The sequence below is a fragment of the Pygocentrus nattereri genome, chromosome 5 (assembly GCF_015220715.1).
Source record: "Pygocentrus nattereri isolate fPygNat1 chromosome 5, fPygNat1.pri, whole genome shotgun sequence".
Lineage (NCBI taxonomy): Eukaryota > Metazoa > Chordata > Actinopteri > Characiformes > Serrasalmidae > Pygocentrus > Pygocentrus nattereri.
In genome coordinates this window covers 37,459,100-37,477,036 of record NC_051215.1, presented here as the reverse complement: position 1 = coordinate 37,477,036, position 17,937 = coordinate 37,459,100, and the positions used below count along the sequence as shown (strand labels likewise).

General features: G+C 40.9%; 2 protein-coding genes across 3 annotated transcripts in view; one reads left to right on the top strand and one right to left on the bottom strand.

The window, feature by feature from the left end:
• Window positions 1-1,676: 1,676 nt before the first annotated feature.
• prdm8 (PR domain containing 8) lies at window positions 1,677-6,511 on the bottom strand. The gene is made up of 4 exons (XM_017722311.2): window positions 6,380-6,511; window positions 5,744-5,968; window positions 5,286-5,517; window positions 1,677-4,459 (listed from the first exon to the last, which is right to left on the bottom strand). The coding sequence occupies exons 2-4, from the start codon at window positions 5,957-5,959 to the stop codon at window positions 3,396-3,398; spliced, it is 1,512 nt and encodes a 503-aa protein (XP_017577800.1). The 5' UTR covers window positions 5,960-5,968; window positions 6,380-6,511; the 3' UTR covers window positions 1,677-3,395.
• A 999-nt stretch (window positions 6,512-7,510) lies between these two features.
• antxr1d (ANTXR cell adhesion molecule 1d) overlaps window positions 7,511-17,937 on the top strand; it is a 28,537-nt gene continuing 18,110 nt past the window's right edge. For both annotated transcript variants that reach the window (XR_005130271.1, XM_017724079.2), the window contains exons 1-10: window positions 7,511-7,850; window positions 11,199-11,270; window positions 11,553-11,624; window positions 11,769-11,850; window positions 11,951-11,981; window positions 12,083-12,156; window positions 12,274-12,342; window positions 12,470-12,550; window positions 12,632-12,692; window positions 17,443-17,541. Coding sequence is in view for 1 of the 2 variants with exons in the window: in XM_017724079.2 (XP_017579568.2) it covers window positions 7,600-7,850; window positions 11,199-11,270; window positions 11,553-11,624; window positions 11,769-11,850; window positions 11,951-11,981; window positions 12,083-12,156; window positions 12,274-12,342; window positions 12,470-12,550; window positions 12,632-12,692; window positions 17,443-17,541 (892 nt within the window). In the remaining variant the exon portion in view is untranslated. The remainder of the gene's footprint in view (window positions 7,851-11,198; window positions 11,271-11,552; window positions 11,625-11,768; window positions 11,851-11,950; window positions 11,982-12,082; window positions 12,157-12,273; window positions 12,343-12,469; window positions 12,551-12,631; window positions 12,693-17,442; window positions 17,542-17,937) is intronic.

The following is a 17,937-nucleotide window of genomic DNA, read 5'->3' as shown; positions in this document are numbered from 1 at the left end:
TACAAGCACATGGATGTCTGGGAGGGGCCAATTGTGACATTAGTGTGTTGTTTGTGTTTCATGGCCAGTACATTTTTACATTCATAAATGAACAAAATTTTCTTAGATTTAAGGAAACTACTTTTTTGCCATTTATTTACACAGACACAAACAAGAGATATGAATTTATTTGCTTGATTTATAGAACTTTATAAACTTGATTTATATGTAATTGTTATAAATGAACAAGAGATCAATTTCTTAAACTGAATATTCACCTTGACATGCATTTCATCAGACTACAACAGACTTTTTCACACTGTGCTCAACTTTCACTTCTGCTGAACTTATGAGTGAAAGTGCAAACCAGCAAAAAGTGTAAGAGGCTTGTGTAGGGTCATCAATAGGGCCTGCAAAAGTCATCAAGGAGCAGCACTAGCTGAATAAGAACACCAGCAGGATTGTGTTAATAGGCATTTAGGATTTACTGTCACTTGGCTGAACAGCTATAATAGTTACTAACTGGGATCCTTCAAGCCCATCTGTTCACTTCTTTCTGTGACACCTGTGAGGCCTGTTATCAATGTCTCAGTCAAGACTCAGACAAGGGTGACAGAATAAGCTGTTAGAAAATCAACTACGTAAGTGATGAACATGCTGTCCTTTATGTCCTTCACGCATTTTCTGCAAAGATCTCTGAGACACACACATCCAGCAAGGTTTCCTGAATGACTGCTGTACTAAACATCACAGTAAGGCTGAAGTACATTAATGTCGATACAGCTTTATCCAGGTCAAGGATGCTGCAGCTGTTCAGTTCAGGTGAAACATTAAAAAAGGGCCTATATGATTAACCTGTGCAAATGAACAATAGCTCCACAGTAAACTTCATTGCAGGCATACATTGAACGTATACAGGAGGATAAACAACTGAAGCTTCACTGAGTATAAACATAACATAAGCATTCAAAGAACACTTTGCCTGATTAAAGGGTTCTTTGCAACCTGAAAAGGGTTCTATATAGAACCAAAAATGGTTCTTGTATTGTCACCATAGAAGAACCCTTTTTGAATCTATATAGAACCCTTTTCAAAAGGTTATATATAGAACTATCTACAAAACATTCTGCATTAATCTCAAGAAGCCTTTCAGAACCATGAACATTCAAAGAACCCTTTCCATGATTAAAGGTTCTTGAGATTAATGGAGAATGTGCTGTGGATGGTTCTATATAGAACTTTTGAAAAGAATTTGATATGAAACCAAGAACGGTTCTTCTATTGTTATGATGTCAGGTTATAATAGAAGAACGCTTTTTGGTGCTATATAGAAGCCTTTCAAAAAAGTTCTATGTAGCACCATCTACAGCATATTCTCCATCAAACTGAAGAATCTTTTCATGATGTAAAGAACCATTAATGATGCAAATGGTTCTTTGAATGTTCATAGTTCTATATAGACCCATTTTCTTCACTAAAGAACCCTTGAAGAACCATCATTTTTGAGTGTGTACAGCAGTGGAGTTCTGCTGTGTGGAAGATTCTCAATAGTTCTATAATGTGTTTATGCATGCAGAGCATTGATGGACAAAATGAATAAAAAATTGTGAATTATGACAATTATGCCAGAATTCCCCTTTGAATATTTGTGCAACAACTATACAGAGACAAAAATAAATGTCAAACGCACAGAAACCTCAGAGTGAAAGACTTTTTAATCACACAATGTGCCATAGCAGACACAATGGCTACATATCACTAATAAAACCCCTTTTGCAAATAAATACATATTCTCTGTCTTTGACACTGTCACTATGACACGATCGCAGAACAAGTCCTAAACATTTCAAAGAAATTTACTTCAGTATTCTCAACGTAGTGAAACAACTAATCTTGTTAGAGACGGACGCTCACTGAGACAGCAAATCCTGAAGGATTTTTGCCTTTAATAAATGCTATAACTAAATGGTTTAGTGTGGCTGTTAGTGAAGTTAATGAAATGTTTAGGGCACAATATCAAATGTCTCCCATCTCTAATATTTACATTTACTGTTCCTGAGATTCATAAGGCACGATTTAACTGGACATCGGGTATGGCCACATGGTGGATTCTGGAGATTCCTCTATGAATCTCTGAGGCCATCTTGTGGAGACACTTTGCATTGAGAGGAAGCTCATTGTCTGTGCCAAACTGCAGAAGTCTACTCTGAGGATGCAATTAGGCTACAACTCGCAGCTCATATGGAACTCTTACATCTGTGAAAATAACACTCCAGCAAAAGGTCAAAACAGCCTACCACGTTCACGAAGCAACAGCCCCACAGTCTTTGATTAAAAAAAAGGTATGAGAATAAAGATGCCTTATTTTTGTCTCATAACATGCCATGTCTATACACCTCCACTTCATTCATTTTATAACTTTATACAGTCATCTTTTCATATCAAGAATGCCAAAGTAGGCTCTATGAAGGTTTTATTGTAGGGTACTATGTAGAACAGTGGTCACCAACCCTTTTCCTGGAGATCTGCTTTCTTGCAGAGTTTGGTTCCAACCTTCATCTAACACCAATGCATCTTATCCAGCCAATCAAGGATACTGAAGAACGTTAACTGAACAAAAGTGTGGTAGATTGTAGCTGGAACCAAGCCCTGCAGGACAGCAGATCTCCAGTACCAGACCTCTGGTCTAGCCCATTGTGTCCCAACCCCAGCCCTGGAGCCTCCCTGCTCTGCACATTTTAGTGTTTTCTCTGCTCCCAACACAGCTGATCCAATAAATCCGCTCATTATTAACCCCTGAAGTGGGAGTTAGAGCAGGAAGAACACCAAGATGAACAGGTCAGAGGGTCTCAAGGACCATGGTTGGGCAACACTTGTCTAGACTACTCGAGTAGCCTTGCAGAGCCTGGTCATATTAATCAACATCTAGTATGACTTGTAAGACTCAAGCATGTAGTCATGCCTCTGCAGCAGACTATAGCTATAGATTACCTTGCAGAAAAGCCCCCCAGAAAGTGCTTATTGTATCTCTATGGGCCTACTTGGCCGTGGTTCTCGAATTAAGTGAGCTAGAAGAGCTTTGTCTTGGTTCTTTACTTAGGTAAGCTACATCAATCACAGATGGCTGTAGTTGTAGTTTCCCCTACTCCCCTACAGCCAAGACCAGGATTGTCCAGTCCTAGTCCTTTAGATCTACCACCCTGCAGAGTTTAGGTCCAGCCTTCGCCTATCACACCTCATCCAGGTAATGAAGGTCTTCAGGAGCATCTGAATGTTACTCCCCAGAGTGGTCAATCTGCAGGTACTGGATTGGACACCTGTGGCCAACACCATTCTGCATCTTTTCCAATGTGGTGCAATACAACGTGCATTAAAGGTAACAATGCATTCCCGTACATGACAGTCCTGTTAGGCCTTCAGTTGTGAGAAGTCATGTGTCGTGAGAGGTGATGGCGCTCACGGAAGTACTCATGGCAGATGGGGCACGTGAGCTTCTCTTCCCTCCTCCTGCGCGCCTGAGACTCGGCGGCGAACTCCTTCTTGTGGTGACTCCTCATGTGCAGCACCAAGTCGGAGGTCATGCGGAAGGAGAGGTTGCACTTGGCGCACCAGTTCTGCACGGAGACGCCCTGCAGCGAGCCGAAGGTGGCAGGCAGAAGAGTGAAGGAGGAGGCAGCGCGCAGCTGACCGCTCACACCTCCGCTCCACTGCTCCGGTGCATAGAGGAGCGGAGCAGCTGCCACGGTCTGGACGCCGGCCGGGTCAGCCTGAAACAAGTGAGAGGCCAGAAGATTTCTGTAGCCCGCAGCGCTCTTAGAGCTGAACGATTCTGAGACGTCGTCAAGCAGCTCGTGTGGGCTGCACAGAGGAGGCCCCGGATGCTGCGGGCCTTCAGTGCCACCAACGGCGCGCTTATGAGGTTTGCAGAAGGCGCTCTTCTGTTGCGCATGCGCCCTGCCGGGCAGCACGAAGGAGAAGGCGCTAGATTCGGACTGAAGGCCCGCGTCTACCACCGCCTCCGCGCGGTAACTCGACACAGACGGGTTTTCCCTCCTTACATCCACATTACATGTTTTCTTAATCTCCCCGAACGCGCTGTATTTGCCGCTCTTTGGCTCGGGAGCTGACTCGCTGAAGCCGGCCAGTTTCTCGGCGGGCTCCGCTGAGCCGTGGCCGTGTCTGTGGCCGCTGCTGTGGTCGAGGTTGGTCTTCTCCAGTAAAACCGGCTTTCTGCTCCGCGGGCTCGGGGCCTCGTCGTGTTTTCGCTTTCGCGACGTGAGCGCGTCCTCGGCTTTCTTCTGCTCCACATGCTCCAGATCTCGGGCGATGTTGTGGAAGTCGGTGGTGACCCGGCGCTGTCGCTTCTGCTCCGCGTCCGCGCGCATCACCGCCGGTTTGACTTGAGCGCACAGAAAGCGACAGTGAGCGAGGAGCGGGTTTTCATTCCTGAAGGCCTGACCACACCTCCCGCACGACAAGCCTGCAGAGACACCGAGACGGGGAACATGTGTCAGCCCGCTGCCGCTATGATTGTCTTACAGAAGTATTTCAGTGTAATTTTAGTGGAATAAATAAAGGATAGGCCAAAGAAAGTAAGAGACTGAAAATAAATATAAACACGTGCGCCTTTACGCATGTCTGGCCTTCTCACTGAAATAATGATTGTCTGAATGATGGAATGAATAGTTGTTTGATGTGTCTAATATTTGCATTTACTGTTCCAGAGATTGACAAAGAATAATATAACTACACTGATAACAACAAAATGGGTATGGAAATGGGAGAAATAAAATATGCAATAAATAAATAAATAGGTAGGCCTGTTGTGTTTAGACCATTCTATGAGTAACTAACAAAAATAAAGGAGCCATGAAGAATTCTTTGCGTGATGCCACATAGAAGAACCATGTTTGGGTCTATAAAGAACCTTCCACTGGATGGTTTACAAGAGCGCCATTTTTGTAAATGAGATGTGAGAGTGTGAGGAACATTTTTACAGTTTAAAGAACTTCCACATGATGTTAAGGTTCCAGGAAGAACCTCTGAATTGATTAAGAAGCTATATTATGTGAACGTTCTTTATACTTTAAAAAAAAAATGTTCTTCACTCTCACCATCTCATTTTAAACATGGTTCTTCAGAGCATTAAAACGGCTTTTCCATGGCAAAATGTGGACCGTCTGGGGGTTCTTGAGGACGGCTTTGAGAGTCTGTGTTCTGAGGTATGACTCAAAGACTTCTTCAATTTTGAGTCTAGTAGAAAAGGTTACAGCCAGCAGTGGATGTAGCACTGATAAGCTCCTCACCATCAGCCACAGCGCGTGGCTTAATGTCGCTCAGACCCAGAAGATGAGAGAGCTCCTCATCATACCATACGAACAGCTCCTCTCCTGTCCTCACGGGGCGAGTAGTCCGAAAATACAGCTGTCCTGCCTTCAGAAAAGCCTCGGTGTTCTGCTCGGCCGCGTTCATGGCAGCTTGCACCAGCCTGAGCCACGGCACGACTAACGGAGAGCTCTTCATAGCCTCAGGGTCTACCTGTTGATGATGGAGGACGTGCTCATCAGATGAACGCACACAGGCCCATTACGCACATGGAATAATGGATTTGCACATATTATACACATTAATGAACAGAAATACGGGGAAGTGCATAAACAGAAAAAAACATGTCTAATGTCCCTCTTTTGGGGGCTTATATAAATCTAAAACATCAATTCACATTAAATGAACACCACTGAATTACAAACTTGTGAAAACTCACCCTAAACACGTAGGATTTCTCTCTCTTGTCAAACGACTTCAGGGCAATGAAAGCTATAGTGTCATAGAATGTATTATGGAGAAGACAAGGTCCGAAAGACGCTCCAGCCGGGATGTCCTGGGTGACTTGGACACTGGTGAACAAATCCGTGGCATGATGGTGAAGAAATTTGCTGTCGTTAGTCCACAGTGAGCGCGCCGTGAAGGTGGGCTCCATGGTCAAGTCCTGAAAAGTGAACGTCAGTGATTAAGCTAAATAACACAGCCAGCACGCTGAGGGTTGGAAATCATATATTATAACAATACAGTCACAGGCTTGGACTGCAGGCAGCATGTCTAATATGTAGACCTATCAATGCGCATCATTCATACATCATTCCAATGGATGTATTTAAAACCTTCGTGGAAATAAATAATATGGTCCATAGGATGTGAAAGCAGAATGAGGATCAAACATGCTCTGATAGCTAGTTCAGTTCTCAAGCTTCTGGAAACGACCGGCTCCCTTAACTGCATCTTAAAGCAGAAGCATTAACTTCATGTTTCTATATCAACCAAACTACATCTACTCAGGTCTACTTGATAAATAAGCATTTACAATGAAGCAAATCATCTAAAGTGCAAAAGCTCCACTTACAGCTCGGTGTTCTGAGCAGGCGATGAGTGTGCGTGTGTGTGTGAGTGTGTGACCGCTGGGGTCCAGTCCGTCTCCGCGCGGGGTGCAGTGTGTGTGCGCGCTCTGTGTGCTGCTGCTCGCAGCCTCTGCTGCTCTTCTCCTCCCTGTCTCTCTGCAGCTTTTCAGGCGGGCTAATTAGAAAAGGGGGGCGGTCAGGGCTGACCAGTGAAATCGCAAATAAGCAGCTCCCCCCTAAAACAATGTAACGTTTCGGCTCAAAGAACATCAGACTGGTCTCAAATTCTCCTTACTGTGACTTCTGACAGAGCAAAGCCAACCTGGAGGAAAACTGTAAACAGTCCATTTAAAACTGTTATTAAACTAATATTAATTAGCATTAAGGTATATACGCATTTACTATTATTATTATTATTATACGAACAGTCTAGTCTAGGGCATTTACCTAATGGCAACATTGTCAGATTACAAACCCAATTTTACTCGAAATAAACAAAAGAAAGTCCTTTGAACTTCTTATACTAAACACTATTTCCGTAACTCTAATTCCATTAGGCCAAGAAACAGAGGCTTAAATTCCTCATTGAGCGCGTGTGTTTATATGTATCGGGGTTGATGTAAGAGATTGTTATAAGAGACGAATCAATACATTTAGACCTGTTCGTTTAAAATGGATTAAAATGATGAAGATATGCGATCAAAACACGCAGCCCACCGCTGTGTGGTCTGGAATACCGTGATACAGTTCACTTTCACACTTTTTACACTGTTTCGTTTTCTTTTCGGTGTTGATGATAAAAATGACTCCGTTAAAGCTGTTCGTGTGAAATATCTTAGGAATACGGTCAAGTTCTCCAGGAAAAGGGAGGTCTCCATATTATCATGCCTTAGCGCCGTCCGGTGTCCAGTGGCTCCCGCCTTGATTTCCCCACCCATATTCCGTCTAGGCTTTCCTCCTGCTCTGCGATTCGCTAATGCTTCATACTCACACACAGTCTGACAAATAAGATATTACTAGCCACATCTTAGCGCGGGAGACCGTGTGCTATTAGCCAATCATAATGCAGGAGACGATACACTATTGGCCAATCACAGTGCAGGAGGCGGTGCCTTCCTGAATACGGGTATGTTTTGAAGAGGAGGGGGCTCCACGATGTTTTGGAAACTGATCCGACTCGAGCGTTTTAAACCGTGACAAAACGAATCACGCTCACGTTTGTGGAATGCATTTGCCAGCAGATATTTCTTCTCTGAGGGAATATGTGAAACCTTACTTTTGTCGTGTGCCTTTTTCTTTCTGGAGTGAAAACAAGTGTGTGGGAAAGATGGCGCGCGCTCCGGCTAACTTTGGTCTAGCTGTGGCTGTGCTGGTCGCGTTGGTGCTCAGACTTCCAAACGCCAAAGCCGAGCCTAATGTTAAACAGGAGGAGAGGTCCTGTCAAGGTGCCTTCGACTTGTATTTTGTCCTCGACAAGTAAGTGGACCTCCTTTCTAGAGCATCTCAAATTTCCCTCATTGCCGTGCGGCCAATGGGTCATCCTCGTTTAGACGAGATTAAACATTTAAATCCGCCGCTAGCAGAGCGTTTGTTGTCACTGAAATCACGAAAAAGTCAGCCTCAGCTTTACCTGCCTGTCTGTTTTTCACAGAAACAACGCTGCTGTCACTAAGAGAGCAGTTGCAGTCCAGTTAGGCTGAATGACTTGAGGTATTTCAATCATCCAGCGTTGAAGAAAACAGTCCTGATGTGCAGAGAATGTATTATACAGCTGGAGATATTCCCTGAGGGCAGCCAGCAGGATGTGCAGAGTAAAGCCTAGTGTTAGGTATTCTGTGTACATGGCGAGGCCTGACAGGATAGAAGCTCCAAAAGTAGTTCTACTGTTTGTGGCTGGACAGCGATGCAAGGAAATCAAATTGTTTTGCTCCCAGCATTTTCTTTCCTGGACCAAGATCTGAGCAGTGTGGAACAGGAGAGAGGGGTTGAAATAGTCTGTGCTGCCTTTGTGCTCAAGGCAGTGGCTTTGCATACAGCATAACTCGGTTCATTTTGTTGTTGGGTTTTACCTGTGGTCTTCACAGACATTGTGATGATATGAGAAAAGCGTGAGACTTCATATTAGCTTATTTCTATAAGCTAAACAAACGTATAGTGATCATGTCTAGCTGTCATATCATGGGGGATGGGCAAGCCTGAGAATTAATATAATAAATTAAAATCATTAAAAAATACCTAGTTGTTTTAGTGAAATATTGCAAATGAGTGTACTAAAATCTTATATTTGTGGAATTAAGACCACTCCAGTCGAACCCCTTTTCTTATTTCTTTCATAGTAATTAGTACTGTACGTGTCATTTCTGACGTGAAATGTATGGCAAGACACAGTGTCATCAGAAGTACTTTGATATTGTATTACCGTGCAGAGATGGCATATCAATATCCATGGGTATCAGTATTGGTCTGATATTAGCAAAAAATGCTAGATCAGATATTAGAGGGGAAAAACAGAATGAATCCAATCCTGTAACAAATCTGCCCTGAAATGGGGGTGGGTGATTTGGCAAAAATATTATATCACAATGCTTCTGGACTTTTTTCAGTGCATAATGTGCATCATAATATTATGTTCTTCTTGTAGAGCCTTAAATAAAAGTTCTGTAGTAAGAAGTAACCTACAAATACAGTGTTATTCAGTGTTTTACTGCATTGCATTAAATCTAATTAGACAGGCCTAATTATATTCACTTTGCAAGAGTTAGTCAGTGTTCTTTAAGTATTGACAATACCCATGTTAGGCTCAGAAAAGCAAATTTCAACATTTTATAATGGTAATGATAAAATGCTATCATATTACACCTACTCTGAAACAGCACATGCTCACACTGGAGGGCATGATGTTAGCTGTATATTGGTTTCTGTGGGGTGAGTAAGTGTTTGAGTAGTTTGGTAGTGATAGCCTACTTTAAGTAAAGTGCTTGAAGTTTTCAGTATTATTATCAGTATTGCAAAAGAAAAAGAGGCATTGTGTCATCTCTAATACTGTGCCACTGATATTGTGTCCCTTGGTGAAACCCACTGCAGGTCTCTCAGCTGCTGGCATCTGCAGAAGCTTTAGTTGCTGAAGAGTGCTCTTCTTGATCGCATCAGGTTTTATGCACCTGGGAATTGTGAATAGCCAAACATGCTCTGACTTGCACTGCAGTCAGAGTGCCCTCCACAACAGCATTGAACTTGAATGTCTGTTTTTGCTGGTTTCAGCAGTTCAAAGTTTCAGCACGTTTGTATGTTTAGAAAAACCAGCAAAATCTTTTTTTTGCACTATTTTTCCAAATTCATTTCAAATGATATATTTTAAAAATAGGATTTTAAATTAAACAGCCACTCATCTAACTTCATACATGTTATATTTTGACTTAAATTCACAGAGTAAACTCTTTTGGGGCTCTTCAGGGTGTGAACCATTATGCTCTGTAAATAAATAAATAAATAGCGAGCCATTAATGAGCAGTTAAACCATGGCCAACAGAAAATAAATGGGTAACACATAGCAATCAACTACAACCTGCTGTTTGTAATAGAAACTAAATTTCCTGAAAGAATTATTTTTCACTGTCATCATTAATGAACTGTGCACTAGAGACTAAAGGAAATCCCTGACATGTAGGATATTGACTCGTTTCATATTTGAACAGTAATTATTGATTGAAAATGTAATGAACACAAAAAGTTAACTAATGGAAGTGATTCAAAACATAAATGTGCAGGAATATAGTTCTGTATAAAAAATCAGTCCATGTGCTGACAAAAAAAGAAAAAAAAAACATGTTTTAAAGCACGTTGGATACAAAGATGAATAATAGAAAAATGACACATTTTTTTTAAACCTGTACTCAGCCATATACTGAAAAATATGTATCAGTATTGTATTTGTCAGTATAGTTATGCTCATATCAGTTGCCCACAGCTTCACTTTATTCTTTATTTGGAGAAAAAATGCTAGCTGCTTCAGGCTTCGCTCCCAGAAACTGTGGCCACTCAAGGCAGTAATTAATCCTAACAAAGGAAAGTGAGGCTGAAGTCCAAGATTAACCATAGCTCTGAAAAGAATGACTGCCAGCATGAAATGTGAGCATAAACTGCAACCAAACTGCCTGACTGTAACCCAGAGTATAGCTTCACTTAGTCCTGTTATTGTGTTCTCAAATTGTATTAAACAGATTTCAAAAGACCTGGTATCTTGTTGTGTTGAGGAAAATATAATGACATAAATGCAGTTGTGTTATGACAAAACACTGGGGTTGTATGTGTAGAAATGTGGTTTAATGTAGTTAATATTTTAACATATTAGCATGAATGCTTGTAATTGTATTACAGTAACATTTTGACTATGTTAACATTTTGACCATGTTAATCAGAAATTTAAAGTCTTTAAAAATGATAAAATCTTCAACATTGTACTTGTCCCAGAAAATGCAGCGTGTTTAGTTTGAAGCCCTAGACTTTTCAGATGTCGATGTAGATGCCAGCTCTAGTTTGGATCCCAACCTGTTACACTTGGCCCTTGCCATCTGTTCTAATTCAAATGACTGGCTCCAGCAGGAGGGGGTCTTACTCCCTGTTAGCAGGAGACAGAGTCATCTGGCACAAAGGCAATTAGCCCTTGTTGGGAGTGCTTTGGGGCCTGTAATTAATTTGTGAGCTTTGCTCCTTTTACAGGGTGGTCCAGGAGTTTCCTCACTCAGATCATGTAAGAAACAAATAAAAAGCATGAAAGGGAAATATAAGCAAGATTTGTTGTTTTGTTGCTTTATTTCGCTGCAGATCTGGAAGCGTCAAACATCACTGGAATGAGATCTACTCATTTGTGGAACATCTAGCACAGAAATTTATAAGGTATTTTTTTTATTTATTTTGTTTTGTGTTGTATTTTCGTGCTGAGCATTTATTCAGTGATATCCTACTGCAGGGGTGCCCAGTCCTGATCCTGGAGATCTACCATCCTGCAGAGTTTAGTTCTAACCCTAATCTTTACACCTGATCCAGGAAATTAAGGCCTGAAACATTTAAATATTAGATTTGTTGGATATGGGTGGTAGATTTCCTGGACCAGTATTGGGCATCCTGTCCTTCTGCAAAATCCTGAATTATAATGTTTCATTATTATTCATATTACAGCCCAATGCTAAGGATGTCATTCATTGTCTTCTCTACACGTGGAAATATCATCATGAGACTAACTGAGAATAGGTATGATACACGTACACTTCAATTGGCCTATATACAACTAGAAGTGTTTGTCTGGACAAACCGAGTAACTCACAAATACCAGGTCCACCTGACAGTTTTAACAGACAAAATAAAAGCGATTTGTTTCCTTTTCCTAATGCTCAGAGACGACATTAACAAAGGCTTGAGTATGCTGAAGAAAGAGGTACCAGGGGGTGACACATTTTTGAATCTTGGATTACAGAAGGTATCTTGCTTTTTTATGCATTCTGTCCTTAACTTGTACTTGACTGTATTGTAACTCTGCTAAATGGAAGTATTATTTGATACTTGCTTTACAATTACAGGCAAATGAGCAAATATATCATGGAAAATACAGTAAGTGCCTCACTGAATTAAAATATATGCAGTGTATATTGTGTATTTGCACAGATATTTAATAAAAAACTAACATGTATTGCCTCATTTTTGCTTTGCAGAGACAGCCAGTGTTATCATTGCTTTGACAGATGGAGAGTTAAACACAAATCAGTACATCACAGCCCAGCAAGAGGCAAGTAAACAAGCTAGTGGTATCATCTTGTATGCAGCTTTTTTCCTGTATTTCCCTAATTCAGTTTACCATTTGCACATTGTGAGGGTTGCATGTGTGCTGGTTATCTGTGTGCAGGCACACAGGGCCAGGTCTTTGGGAGCCATAGTGTACTGCGTGGGGGTAAAAGACTTCAATCAGACACAGGTACAACATACGATATGTAAATTTGGTCATTGGCCATTTAATTATTCTAATGATTTTATCATATCCAAACATTTAGTAGTCGTTTGAGGCCTGAGTGACTTTATAATAATATTTTGTGTTTTTTTAGCTGGCCACCATTGCAGACACTATTGAGCATGTGTTTCCAGTCGTGGGAGGTTTCCAGGCCCTAAGGGGAATGATCGATTCTGTAAGTTTATCTGATGTGTTTGTCTTAGACTTTATAGCCCAGTAGAGTGCTATATTTTACATATATTCCCCTTTTCTTTAGATCATCAAAAAGTCATGCATTGAGATTTTAGCAGCTGAGCCTTCAAGCGTGTGTGCTGGAGGTAAGAACTTCACTCTGGATCTGCTGAACATTATATTATTGTATATTTTTGGATATACCGCACCCACCCCCCCACCCCCTGCCCCAGCTCCACACCCCCTGCCCCCAGCTCCCCACCCCCTGCCCCCAGCTCCCCAAGTACAGTCGATTACAAGAAAATACCCTTGGTCAAGTTACATGTGAAGTGAAAATAAGTTACCCTCTATAGGGAACACACTTAAATATGGTATTTTTCTACAAATGCTAGTGCACATTTTCTGTTTATTTGCTAAATTGAAAAATCATAAAATAATAATAAGCGTGCCATAACTTTTGCACAGGTTAATATTTAATTTTTTCATACATTAAATTCGGTATTTAAACAGTAATTTTGCATTAAAATGTACAGACATGTATTCTTTAGAACATGTGTCCTTACTTATTTAAAAAAAATACTGACTGTATAATGCCCAAAAATACATTTGTAAACTGTTATGAACTTGAAAATATATGGAGACTAAGTAGATCAAGATGGTGAACAGAGAATGCAGAATGAGACTGTGCTTCTCTGTTAATTGGCTAGCTGCCATAGTATAACATGCCTAGTGAAGAGCGCTCATCAGAAAATGAAAATTGATCATGTCTGGGCAGAGCTAATCCGCTCAGCCACGTTGCCACAGAGGCCGCTCTGTAAGTTCACTCTCAAGCAGTAAGTGCATGCTAATAAGGTCATGTCAAGCCTCATCCATCCTCTGCGCTCTACACACCAGCACTCAGTGTGGCAGGCCTGTTCACTGAGCAGCAGTCAATTAAACAAATGGGCATATCACTGTTAAAGGCCAGGCTGCAGCGAAGCCATTCAGCAACGAACAGCCTTCTAACAGATCGGATGTGGCAAACTAGGCCAAGAAGAACCAGCCAGGCAAAAACAGAGCTCTCTAATATCACTTGATCATTCCCAACAATAAGTTCTCTGTCACTTTGTGGGACATCAACTCTGCTGCAGAGTGGAACATGCAGGTTCTATGTCTGCTGTCAAATGATTACTGATAAAGCAGAAAATGTAACTGCTCTTCAGCCATGTTATTATTATATAGTAGAGCCATCAGTGCATGATAACAGATATTAAAGTAAATGAGTGTTTAATCAGTTCAATTATATTATCTTAATCAAACACGATTATGTCATTACAGTCATTTCTGTCATTTCTGTTTTTTTTCTACAGGACCATTAGACCTTAACATCTGAATTTTGTATTAATGACCCCAAACCAGTCAAATTTACATAGCTGATTAATGAACTTAATCCTTAAAGGAAATGTTACATGACAATGAATGTCTTAATCAGTGGAATATACCACTCAGAAATGAATGGAATGGTAAATAACACAGAAAAATTCTTGGTGGAAACAGAAATCTGCCATAGGCTAGTATTCATTCAAAACTGCCTGTTCATCGTGATATTAAATTGATACCATCAGATTGTGTTAAGTAATTATGCAGGTAGCGATGCTTATATTTATAGTAAATAATTAAAAGTGGCTTAATATTCTGGGATGTCCCTTCACTTTTCAATAAGATGAATTTTTTACAACCAAAGTAAACCTGAAATATTTTTAATGTGCAAAATAGGAAAAATAAAACAGAGCAATATGTTGATAAAGCTATGTCGATATTGCTTTCTGGCTAAAGTGGAACTTTATTGATCAATTTTTTCTTTCCAGCTTAAATGGAGCAGCAGTTACATTCTGGGCCTTGTACAGGCGCAAGAATGCAAGTCCTGTGCCATTTAAGGTGCAACAGCAAATTCAAATAAACTTTGTTGAATGTCTCAAGTTGTTTGTCTCATATGTGTGTCCAATACATTCATGCCTCTGACCATCAGACACTGGTGGAATTAGGAAAATATTGCAGTCATTTACACTATCAGAATCGGCTTGTTGTGCGGACAAGGCTGGGGATCGCATTGCCATCTCATGCCAAGTCAGACGGCTTCTCAGTCAGGCCTCATTGGTCCGGTTTCCACATTAGACTATGGCTGACTCTTCACCCCAAAAGACTGCCAGTTCTTTGTCAGCATTGCATTACAAACAAATTGGAACATCTCTGGTGCAATGGATCAGACAGTGGGAGGTGGTCGAGGGATGGATCTTGTTATTTTCATTTGAAATGTAACCGAAACATCCCTGGTTCAGCCACTCAGCTCAGTGAACTAACATTAGCATGATTTGCACTGTTTGTATGTTGCATCATCAGCGCTTAATTGTTGCCTAAATAAACACAACCTGAGGAACAATTTCGACCAGTATCCCAGATGAACCAGTATATCGCCCACAACAAGGTGTAATAATTTTAAAGTTTACATACTGCATTGCCCTAATGCACCAATATTGGAGTAGTGGGCAGATGACAATATCTATGTTCTCTCAGGGCTGATACACAGACATTTATAAAGTTATTTTATTTTAAAATATAAAAAATCTACCTAGATTAGTAGCGCAGAACATTTCTAGAGTACAAGTGCAGTAAAATGAAACGCAAAAAAAAATGCAGAAATTGTTGCATAGCATACCAGGATCATTTAAATATTGTACTTTTTCAGAGTCTGTATTTTTACTTCCAGAGTGTAAACACAATATCTAATGTGGAACTGAAATATTGGCCAAACCTAAACCTGAACCATTGCCGTTAAATGTTATATGTACCAGTAATGTTCTCTGTTTAGTGAAACATGCGGCTGACATAATTTATTACAATACAATAAAATCATTGCCCAACCCTAATTCTTACTTGAACACTCATGCATTGAGATGCATCTTAAAGATAATTTTTACAATGGTCGTGCTGTAGTTCTGTTTGGACACGGTGTCATGACTTGGGGATCAGGCTGATGTGAAGTGACCAGGCCACACAGCCTGCAAACAGGCCATCTCTGTCCGCACTGAGAGCAGAGCCTACTATCTGACATGACAGCGATCGTTGCTTTGATTAATGCTCATGGTCCCAGTGCAGCCCCTGTCCCAACCACCCCCCAACCCCCTGTACTCTGGCAGTGATTGAAAAGTCCATGCTTAGACATGGCACCCCTTCCCTAACTGGCCTGGCCCGTCAAACTCTCAGGTGTGGATGGGAATCGTCAGCTCGGCATGGAGTGGAAGGCGCGGGTCGACAGTGTACCAGCCCCTGCCCACCATCTTGCTGCCAGCACTGCCCACCGCCCACCCAAGGCTGACCTTTCCCCCCCCGCACCGCCCTGTCACAACCCAACACGCACGTCTGACAGTAACACGGGAAGAAAAGGACGTGCATGCCGCAGCCCCTGAAATTAAAAGGAATTAACGACTTCAGCCATGCAGACGTCGCATTAGGCAGGCTGGGCTGAGGCTCACTGGGCAGAGGCGGAGAGATGAGAGGCATTAGCATGGCAGACAAGGTTAATTAGAAAGGTAGTGACAGGTTAATCTGATAGGGAGAGGGTGGAATTTATGCAGATGTTTATAAAGTAGATTGAGCGATCTAGATTATGTACATGAAATAGCATCAAAGATCTAAAGACCTCAGAAGGTTGTTTATCCAGCCACATTGGCAAACATTGTTCCACTCTTACTGGAAATGTTAAAAATGATCATATCTTTGCTCTTAAATCAATAATATTTGAGTTTTTTTATTGAATGTATTTTTAATACACAATTTGGAAACACCAGTGTGTGAGCATTTGATATTGAATGGAGTAATAGAAACAGTGCAATATTAGGGGGAATCAGAACCTCTTTACATTAACATGCACCAAAGTTAAGAACCTTTTTTCCTTAAGTTTTCTAATATAGGTTATTTAAGTCAGTACAAAACCAGAAGTGCATCAATAGTAAATTTTGAAATGTACAGATGAGGACATTTAATGTGGAGCAGCAGGAGAGAGAAAATGCCACCTAACATAAGGTTATTTCTTACAGCAGTGGCATTCGCTTGACCTTTACATGCCGCAGTGCCCCTGATGGCACATTGCACAAGTTTTTTATCCAGTGAACTTTTTGCAGTTAAATGTTAAAGGTGTAAAGTCATTTGAAAGGAACAGTGTATACAACAAAGAATCCTCTTAAAGGATTTTACTTACATATTTTCTTATTTCCTCCCACGCACACATGCACACAGCGCCATAAGTAAGGTCACATTCACTCTGTGTCTCCTGACGCCCACTGAGACAGGTTTTAAGCGAGCGTGTTTTTCTCTCTAACATATGCTGCTTAGCAGCCGTCAGTAGGTCTCCAGCACTGCCCGAGGATGCGCAAAGGTCAGCCAGTCAGCTTTGCCAGCGACCAACACAGTCCCCCCCCCAGCCAGAGGACTCACAGAGATTTGTGAACCGCATCACTTTTATTATTAGCACCACTGGAGCATATGCTGTGTTTTTTTCTCCAGTTGAATTGAGTGTTCCTGAAAGGTTAGGGATGGAACAAATAAGTGGGCATGGTAACCAGCCCTCTGGCCATACAGACTTTATGACTTCACAGTGCATGGCTTTTTTCAAAAAGGTCTGCAAGCGAGAAGGATCTGCAAGAGACCTGGTGTTGCCTTTTGGAGGAATATTTTTTTTACAGACTAGTGGAATTTTACTGTAAACATAAGATTTAAACATTTATATAGCAAAGGATTTTTTATTTAATTAGTGTTTACATATTTTCTGCAAGAAATCAAATGACTGTAGGGTGTTTCTACAGAAGAGCGGAAGCTTGAATGTTTATTTAAAATGATTCTTGTGTTTATTTCTTGCAGAGTCGTTCCAAGTGGTTGTGAAGGGAAATGGATTTTTGCATGCTAGAAACACTGATCAGGTCTTGTGCAGCTTTAAAATCAACGACACAGTCACCGTGAGTAAGTAAAGTGTGTTTAAATGGGAAATCTACCATTTAAAAAATCCCTGTATAATTTAATTTTTTCATTACAGTGGTGTTGACAGAAACCAGGGGTTATGATGTCTGCTACAAAAACATAGCCATTTAATTTACTATTAAAAATAAATAAATAAACAAGGCCATGTTTAGTGGTGCATTGAAATGAAAATTCCTGACTGAAATGGAAACAAACATACCTTCGCTGAAAACTGAAACCAAAAACTGAAATTTAAATTTTTTTTTTTGCCTTATTTATGCTTTTGAATAGCTGTACTATAAACATAAACTACTAAGTAATAAAGAAAATACACTTTTATTATTAATATAATCTGCTGTAAAACAGTGTCAAAGACATCAGGCAATGTATTCACAACAA